This window comes from Monopterus albus, unplaced genomic scaffold (genome assembly GCF_001952655.1).
Source record: "Monopterus albus unplaced genomic scaffold, M_albus_1.0 scaffold102.1, whole genome shotgun sequence".
In the NCBI taxonomy this organism is placed as follows: Eukaryota; Metazoa; Chordata; class Actinopteri; order Synbranchiformes; family Synbranchidae; genus Monopterus; species Monopterus albus.
The window spans coordinates 221,172-231,340 of NW_018127982.1; the positions used below are offsets into that span (position 1 = coordinate 221,172).

Genomic DNA, 10,169 nt, shown 5'->3' on the forward strand with positions numbered 1-10,169 from the left:
CGTAGGGCTGTGGGAGACAGGAATCGGGTGATCATTTTGAATTGATTTGTCACTACAAGGGGCCCCTTTCACATTTATACTGTACATAGTCATCTGAACCATTGTTATTATAAAAACACTGATTAGCACAGCTTTAATAATCATTCCTTTAGAAAATAAGTGGCATTTTTAAGTGTATAGATATTTCGTATGACATGTTATTATTGGCAATAATAAAGGCACTGAGAAATTTTTCACCAAAACATGTTTAATTCAAGTATTAAACACTAAGGCACAGTTTGTATATGAATGTTGAATGTCAACACTATCTAAAATGAAAGTCAGTGAGACTTCTCTGAAAATATAATGCGATAATTATCATGAATCCAGTTAAATAAAAAATTTAAAGTGGTAATTTTCTAAATTTACAAACAAGAAGGTCTACATTTTATTATAATGCCACTTCACCTGCTCTTGTCTTTTTGACATGAATATGTTCACATTCAAGGAAAAAATACATCCCTTATGAATTATTGCATCTTTAGAGTTCTTAATGTACATACTGTAAATTGTTGTGCTAACAAAAACATGTTATTGTTTTAATCAGGATTTCACATATGGCACAAACAGGATGGCGAACATGGAAAACAGTGATTTAACAATGCGACAAAGTCTCACTGAGCATGTCGCAAACTATTTAACAAACCAGTGGTAGTGAAGAAGTTAAAACAAGATAAAGTTGATTGTCACTGACAGGAAATTTGTCTTGGACACAAGTGCTACACATAGTTACATACAAGGTACAAACAAATGAAAAGTGACTACATAATTTATATATGTAGGCTATGTAACATAACCATACACACACATTGTGTGATTAAAAAAGTAACGTCTGAAAACCCAGATGTGGAAATGTCAGCAATGTCAATATTTGAAATAGAAACCAAATTAATTAAACAAATAGCTCCTACTAATATTATGATGACAGTTATTACACAGGACATATTTAAAGAATAAAAATCATTATTGAAAGGATAAAACAATAACGAAGAAAATTACAGAAAATAACTGTAAATTCACAGCTTCTATTTGAAAGAATTAAAGACAATAAAGGGATGAAAGTCCAAGGATGTCCATAAATTAGCCTACAGAAATGAACTGGCCAACAGTCAGCATTGCAATTGTGCAATCACCAGTTGAGCTAACAGCAGCTGACAAGAGGCTAAGTGCAAATAAATAGGCTACATCATGTGTTGTTGTTAATCAATCAGCCAAGTTATGTATGTGTTAGAGAATGTTTCCTAATAAGGCCACAGCGATGACAGTCAGCAGTTCAAATAAGTTACAGTGTAACAGGACTCAACTTTGTAGAAACAAATGTTGTTGCAACGTTTCTTGTAGGGTCATATTATAATGATGTAAGAGAGGTGATACTGATTATGCATTCAGGTGAGTAATTAAATCCGATTCTGGTAACAGAACTTAAACGCGAATACTCGAAGGTATCCCTCCTCCACAGCTCAAGGACTATCTTGGGACACAAAAAAGGGACATTTGTCTTAAATAGACTAACTTTGGAAGTCATTACTCTGTGTCGTCTAGTTAACAGTCTTGTCATAGAATGAAAGGATTGGTTTTGTGTATCGCTTTCATTTCTGTTGACTCTAGATTTTAACTGAACAGTGAGGCTGTTGTACCATTGTGCCCTTCTGAATCTGATGATGCTTTCAAGCAAGTGTCAACTTAACGCCAGGCCCCAAATCAAATAGTCTGAGTCTGCAGAGGAGGCTTGACATGCAAGTTTTAAATGTTGGCAAAGCAGCTTAGTGTTGCTGTCTTTTAGGAGTGTGCCCGGTTGATTTCAGCATATGATTTTATCATTGCTGTGCAGCAGGTTTAATACTGTCAGAGACTTAGAATTCATCTGTGTACAGTGTGAAGAGGAAAGATAAACTCATGTAGCCTTGTGGTGCTCCTGTGCTGCTATATTGGTCTTAGAGACAAAGTTATTGACCTTAACCTGTTGGGACCAATTTGTTAAAAAGGAATATTAAGAATACCAATTAATAATCTGCCAAGGCAGCTCAGTTTATCCATAATGCCATTACACCTAATGTATTCTCAATGTTTTCATGATAGTTTGACCCTTGTAATATGATTCATTGACCATAAAAATATACTCCTCGCATTTGGAATCACATTAACATCATTATTTGTTTGAATGTTATTTAAGAAAACAGGAAGGATGACAAAATATGTGGCACCACCTGCTGCATAGGTTTACTGGGGGGGCACTTCAGAAGCATCTAATGATGCGTCCACCAGCACCAGAGCAGAGATCTCAGATGTGTATACACTAAACCCTAGTATGACAACATATCATAAACTTGCTCCTGCTGGGTCACCTGGGAACAGGGCACGCGTATGTTGTAATAAGTCCTGATTTGAAGGCAAGGCTCTCTCAGTGTGAGAGCCCTCATGAGTTACATGAAGCTGCCACCTCTACCCTTAAGTCTGGTCGAGTTTAACCAGCCTTTTAGAAAATCTAAGGTAATGCCTAGCACCTCATAGTGGATGACTCTCCATGTTTGAACTTTGAACTCCTAGATTACGCCTTTCCAGAGTTGAAACAGAGTTGACTTTTGACATAGTGATCCATATGTGTGAATAGAAACTAACCTGGAAATTGAAGAAACACTTTTGAGACTATTGACATGTATACAAAACAACTGTGTGGCATAAAGCACTAAACTAGCAAGCCTGTACAGATTGAATGTATAATGTACAGTAGTTCTTGCTGTGTTTATACTGTATTTATTAACCTCAATTACTGATACCACTGATAGATCATTGATGGATCACAGGTTCACTTAATGTAAAGTAAGAATCTTTAAAACCATTAGCTACACTGCCTTGGTTTGTGATTCAGTGATTTAAAAAGCTTCAGATACTGTGGGTGTGGTCTGTTGCCCTTCCTGCAGCTCATTGCCTTTCCTTCCTTGCCACTTGTGTCCAGTCAGGAAGTAGTTTGTAAAAAAATGAGGAAAGGAAAGTTGATAAGAGAGCACAACAAGAGTGACTGGTTCCAAAACTGGCACAGTCTGTTACAATGTGACCCTACAAGAAATTTTCGGAAGGTTAGGAGGGGGTCTTAAACCTGTGAGCCCACCAATGCTTTCTTCTAGCGATAGAAAAAATCTTCAGTATATTTAGAGGGAAATTCATTTTATGATATAATGTTGGAATCGGCTATTCAGGACTATGTTTACAAGACAGTTGGAGTAATAATGGACATGGAAGAGGCTTCTGCAGTTTATGTACCTGTAATGGGAGTGGTCTGTACCTGAGAGGGGTCTTGAACTGTGCACAATCAACCCTGATTGTTGAAGGCTTTTCCCACAGTCATAGGTCATCATTTTAGAAAATAATCGCACCTTTTCACTTCATAATTTTATGAGAATGCCCTCTTTCTTTGTTGTGCAGATAAACATTTATGTAGTCTGATTATTTAAGAACACAAAGCATCAAAATATGATTTTTTATGATACTCTTCCTAATTGGATCCTCTTAGTACTGCCATGTTTTCTTGCACAGAGCATACTAAAAGAAAACCTGTAAGCTACCTAATGTAGTAGTGTTACAGATGGCAAGATGTCATGTATAAATTCACTTTTAGGTTTGAAAAGGAAAGGAGGAATGGAACACATCACAGTGGTTTTTTTTATTCCCCTCTTGCTCCACTACTCTACACCACAGAGTCATTTGACCTGCTCTCTGCTGCAGCAGATGTATTTCTTGCATGAAGAACTGCAGCGTGAACTGTATGAAACAGCAGGCTGCTCATGTCTTCGTTATTCTTCCCAAAGAACTGGCCCTTCTGCAGGGTATCAATGACTGAGGTGTTACAACTGGCAAGGAGCACGCTCACCCCGATCTCTTTATATTCTTTGACCAACGCTTTAAATGTGGCCATGCCTGTCGAATCCATGAATGGGATTGCAGAGCAGTCTAAAACTATTGTGTGGAACCCCAGCTCTCTTTTGACAAGTACAGTAATGACCTCACCATCGTTTTTATTCCCATTTGCCTTGGCCTGCTTTATGGACATCTCTTTGGCCTTCTTCTCTGCCTTTCTTCTCTTAGTTATCTCCAAGAAAGGTTCAACTCCAACAGCTTTGTAGAGGGATTTGAGGAATGAGTCCTTGTTGGCGTAGTACAGAGGAGCCTGGAAGCGCAAGACATGAACTCGAGGTGGCAGCATGAGATTCTTGTACTCGCTGACATCCTCATAAAGAGCAGTGTCATTGGCTTGGCCCAGGAGAGAAACCTGACATCAGATTAGATGAATTTATGATATTACTAAAAGTCAATATATAAAGTTTTATGAAGTATTTCAGATCAGTAAATCAAGGCCAATATTATGGAACCTCTGGTGTGCAACATCAGCAATTAATTTCCAGCCATTATCAGCATCAATCATTTACTCACCTTAGGCTTTTGGGTCTTAAAAATGAAGCAGCTCATTGAAAAGACAATTCCTATTAGGATCCCCAGCTCCACACTGATCAGAGCTGTTGCCGACATAGTGACCAGCCAAACAATGGCATCGTTCTGGCCGGCGCAACATTTAGCCGGGATGTCCTTGAGCTTTCTCAGTGCCCCCCGAAGGCTGACAATGATGATACAAGCAAGAACACACTTTTGTAGAGAGTAGAAGAAAGGTGCCAAGAACAGGAGGACAAAAAGGACAACCAGAGCACTGATCAGACTCGATACCTGACAGAGGATCAGAGAAATCAAAAGAGACAGAGATGGAAAGAGAAAGAAGGAGAGTTTATTGTAAATACCTTCCACAAACTTACATAATATGAACAGATAAAATACAGTATGTTTTACTCCTCCGAATGCTGAGACCCTACAATTGGCCTCAGGATAAACTTCAGCTTCAAATCAATATTTTCCTTATGCATAATTGCTTTCCCTGAGGTGGGTTTGACAGGACAAAGTTTGTAGAAGTTCTAGATTTTCTGGGGCTTGCCATTTGTTATCAGCCAATTCATTATCAGAGTACTCCTTGCAAAGAAGCTTAGTGAGAATGTTTTTTTCCTGATCTTTGTAAGCAAGAGAGCATTGCGAAAGCAATAAATCCATTGCAAACTGGAAGAAATTAATGTCCAATATGTAATTTTCTAAACACAAGTGAAAATGTCACATTAACGTTGAAGCATTTTATCTGTTTAAATTGTCAAAACAAAAATAATCAGACCAATAATTTACTGTAGGTTTGACCCTTTTAAAAAAGTTTTAAATTTACCTGTGTCTGGCAGCCTGTTGAGTCCTTCACCATGGTTTTTGCTAGTGCTGCACTGGTGGTAAAACAGTGGAAGGAGGAGGGGATGATGTTACAGAAGCCGATAGCCAGCATCTCCTGGTTGGGGCGAACTGTGTAGCCATTCTTCTTAGCAAACATCTCGGACAGCGACACAGTGAAGGCAAAACTAGAAGATTAAATTAAATTTCATGAGGCAGAAAATTTATATTTACCCTCTCCCTCATAAAACCATGTGACTTGATGCAAACCTGCATTTGGGGTGACCGCTGTATGTTTTTACATCCAAGAATCACCCAGAAAAAATGTTAAATGATGAGTGCTTACTGCCATTCAAGCAAGTCATTTTTATTTTGACAGAATGTAAAATAATACCTAAGGAAACATACATAGTTGTGTGTACTTTGGCAAGAAAGTACAATGAACTCCCTGGACAGTGAGGGCATATATCACTGCCAGTAATAAATTACATCTGCAACAACCCATGTTGATGCAAAGCAAACATGATGTTAGATTGGTTGTACATTACCTAATAACAGCCAGAGGAATGGCATCCAGTGCCACTTGTGACATCAGACTAAAGCTGGGCTGCCTTGGAGGTATGAACCCAGTTGGGATGTGACCGGAAATACTGGAGTCGTAATGGCTGTTCAGCTGTCCAAAATGACTGGCCAGTGTAGCTCCTGCCATCACTACCAGCTCCGTGGGCAGAGGGATCTTTAGGCGATCCTTGTAGTGCTCCTGGATCTCTTTACCTGCCACTATAATTCAAATTCACAGTGTCTTTCTATATTACAAAAGGTGTAAGACTATACTCGAGGTCATTACTAAACAATTCACATCATCATGCTTTTATATGCCACTGAAAATTTATGGCCAGTACTTGGATGCCTCCTCCCATGTCTTTCTGGGAACTGTAGTGTATCATTCATTAAAGCAGAAGCATGCGATTTACAACAGTGACTGTTCTTTACCTAATATGGAGATACAGATGGCACTAGTGATGAGGTCGCACAGGTTGGTCTTATGAATGTTAGTGAAAATGTTGATCCAGGTGATTATAACTATGCCGTAGCCCTGATGACGGGGAAACTTTAGACCCAACAGGTATTTAGCCTGCACAGTCAGGATGGTGAAAGAGGCTCCTGTGGCGAAACCATCAAGCATGGGAGCAGAAAGGTAGACGGAGACAAAGCCTAGCCGAAATACGGCCATCATGACCTGGTGAGGGGATCAGGAGGTAGGGGAAGGAGAGACAGAAGATTGTTGAGGATAAAAAGGTGAGGGAGAGAGTCAGTAAAACATGGAAACTGAACGAACAAATCCAAAATGTGGTTTAACAAGACTGAGCATCTACAGCCATGCTCTGTCAGGCTAGACTAAATGCTAATTTTAGAATGCTATATGTGTGCACCCCTACTATACTAACAAAAGGGAACTCACTCTTAAAAACACTACTCCATAGTGGCTCTAGGGATTAATATAACATAGAATTAGGGCCATATTATGGAAAAAACTGAAGACGTTTGTATGTTAAGAAAAAGTCAAACTGTAACTGTAACATTGACTGTTGACTGCTGCACATACCGCTCCCATGCAGCATACATTCTCTTATTATATTCTTATATATTTTTATTACATTGCTGCATTTGCTGCTTAAAGTGCCTTAGATTTTGTTACTTATTTATCTACTTTATATTGCATTTGTATTTTGTGGCATTCATGTGGACGGCAAATAAGAATTTCATTGTACAGGGAAACACGTTTCCTAACTGTGCATATGACAAATAAACACTTTGAACTTTGACTATTTCATGGCTTTTTTCTGTAAATAGTATGTCAGCTTTACTCCTGCAGTGGCATTTTAACTTTACTCTTGACATTTCAACTTAATTGTTTATATTTTGACTTTATTTTCAATGTGCAAATTTTAAAATAAATAAATAAATCCATTTCATTTTTTTCCCCTTAATGTGGTCCTACTACTTTGTTGCAGGTCAAAGTCTGCATGAGCTGCTTTAAATTCATATGTGTAGTGTTTTATCTCTGGAGTTTGGGGACAGTCAAGCCAAAATACAGCTGTTACCTGGTAAACACCAGCCAGGAATGTAACAGCAGCAGCGATGCTGATGGCGTAACATTCCTTACTGCACTGCAGACCCATCAACTCCACACTGTGTAGTTGACCAACTGTGAAATTGATGTCCATTGAACCATTAAGCACATCTGGGCCAGATGGTTTGGAATCCTCATTAAGGTCAAAACCAGCCAGGAACACCTCCCTATCTACCACCTGCAGACAAACAGAAATAAGCAGCAACAAATATTAATCAGTGAAACAATATAAAAGCTTACAGCTACAGAATTGAAACATATTTGGTTTTAATGGTGAAAACCATATAAAACAGAAAAAAAATGTGTTTATGGGCTCTTTTTATCCTAATTCTTAAACTGCTTAGTGTTATTGAGTAATTAATGACCTTAACTGACCTTTTCCAGTGACCAGTGTTTACAAGAACTGTTGCAGTGTAAATGCAGAAAGATGTTTTTACATAAATGTCTGGTGCAGAGGCCTTTTCTTTTATCATTTCATTATAGGCCCAAGTATGATCATTGCTTGCCACTTGTGATGCTTGCCTGTCCAACCATGAGGCTCATGAGGCTGAAAATCCCCACAGAAACATGTCTGGACGTCCCCATGAGAAAGTAGATGATGTTGGCATAAAATGAGGTATATAAGCCATAGATGGGCTCCACTCCTGCCAGCAGGCAGTAGGCGATGGCCTGTGGTACCAAGATGATACCTATGATCATCCCAGACATCACATCACCCCAGACATACTCTCGGAGCTTGTATTTAGGCAGCCACCGCAGCACAGGGAAAAACCCGGTCAGGGTGGATCGGACTTTGGGCACTGAGCAGGTGACACCCCGCTTCAGCTTGTATTTGAGGACCGAAACTGCTGGCTGTCGCTGGCGGACCTGCCGTTCCAGGAGATGTGGGGGGTCTCTGTGATCTCCTCCATAGTCTTAGGGAGGAAGTGGATGAAGCACAATAAGAGGAAGAAGGAGGGGAGGTAGATAAAGTGGTCAGCTGTGCTTCTAGGAGATCACTGAGGAAAAAGACATACAGGACAGACAGGGAAAGACAAAAATGGAAACAGTGAATATAGATGGAAATCACATCAAAAGATACCACATCTTCCTGTTAGGCCACTTTTATGCTTATTGTGTTTGCTTTGGCATTTACAGTACTTTACTTTGTAGGAACAGTGCTATTTGTAGTTTGTCTTTCCTCTGAGAGAGAAATGCATTGCACTTGGAATAGATGAAGAAATAAAAGAGAACTAGTGAGAAACAGTCACCTACCAAAACAATTAGGTTATGGGTATTATGGGTTATGTAGAAACTCGTGTTTAAAGTTGATTTACGTCCATGTGGACAAACAAAAAGCAATGTTTCCATTCAGAGTTTATCAAGACACATTACATGCATTCTTTTGTGCATTTCATTTCTCATAAAACTTCTGAAAAGCAGATTTTAAAATAATTTTAAATATGTTGTTTACATTAATGTGTACTGGCCTGCCTTGCTAGTTGTCTTCTTCCCTGCTTTTGCAGGTGTCTTGCCACACTCCTTCTCGATACACAGCAATGAGTCACCCATGTGTTCGCCTATGTGCATGCATGTCCTTTGCGCAGGATACAAGCAAAGTGGTTTATTGTTCTAACCCTGACCCATCCTGCTTCACAGTGCTGTTAATGGTCCAAAACTCCACAGAGTACCTTTAAACAATGTTTTCTTGCCTAATTAAAATAACATATAATAATAATATAAATATATATTATGGCCTGTTCCACAAAAATTATAATTCAGTTAAATTTAGATAAAGCATGGATAACCCTTGACTAAAGTCAGTGGGCTAAAAACTTTAATGCCATCTAATGAAAATAAATTATATTTACTCCTGGTTGGCTGGAAAAATATCAGTTTCTTGTGCTGTTGGTGCTGTATGCTGCTGTTTATGGAAAACTGAAATTAGACTTTGTTACTACCCTTTTCCTCTGGGTCAGTTATACTCACTGCAGGACATGTAATCCTCATGCAGCTCTCCAAACATTAACGCTACAAAACAAATAATCTCTAAAATGCTACACTATTCATAGCCAGTTAAACCCTAGGGTCCTGGTGCAGGGTCCAATCGTACAATACTGTTTTGGGCATGTCTGTTCAGGTGTGTCACACCTTCCAGAACCCTAGGGCTTAAGAGGATAGACGAGACAGCAGTATAGGTACAGTAAGGTTATGTTATTGCAGGGTCTCATGCTGGCTAACATGTAGTGCACAAACAATGAGAATCAATTTCTAATCAAAATCACAATTCAAAATAGAGAAAAGCAAGATGATTTGGCAAGTGAGCAAAAAGAAAAGCTTGAGCATGGGCACTCAAGTCCCATATACATAGATTTCATCCACTTTACTAATTGACTTCAGACTTGACTGATCAAATTCAACATTTCTATAGGAAGAAAGGTTGGTTTTTTACTGTAATCCTTTTTGCAATAAAAGGTGGTATGAACAGGTCTTAATACTAAAATAATTTCATGTCAAGTACCAATCAGCATTAAACACTGCATCAGCTATTCCTCTCCTCTTGTTTATTGTATGAAAAATACCAAACAGACCAATGTTCAAAAAGTGTCATGTTACTCTGCTAGTATAGTGAGAATGTTAGCATTCCCTAACATCAAATCTCAGTGCTGTTTCTTTAAGTAGTAACTTATCCAAGCATTTATTTTTGTGAAATATTATTATGGTGAATTAAACTTTAGGGTATTCTACAGTGGTAACAGTGGTTTTC

General features: G+C 38.6%; 1 protein-coding gene across 1 annotated transcript; it reads right to left on the bottom strand.

Annotated features, from left to right (window-relative positions):
- Positions 1–54: 54 nt before the first annotated feature.
- Positions 55–8,308, bottom strand: slc26a1 (solute carrier family 26 member 1; the record flags this gene model as incomplete). The annotated part of the gene is made up of 7 exons (XM_020609878.1): positions 55–4,306; positions 4,468–4,755; positions 5,294–5,477; positions 5,838–6,069; positions 6,283–6,529; positions 7,395–7,601; positions 7,946–8,308. Coding segments are annotated over 7 exons (2,103 nt in total), but the record flags the coding sequence as incomplete, so codon positions are not given.
- Positions 8,309–10,169: the final 1,861 nt, after the last annotated feature.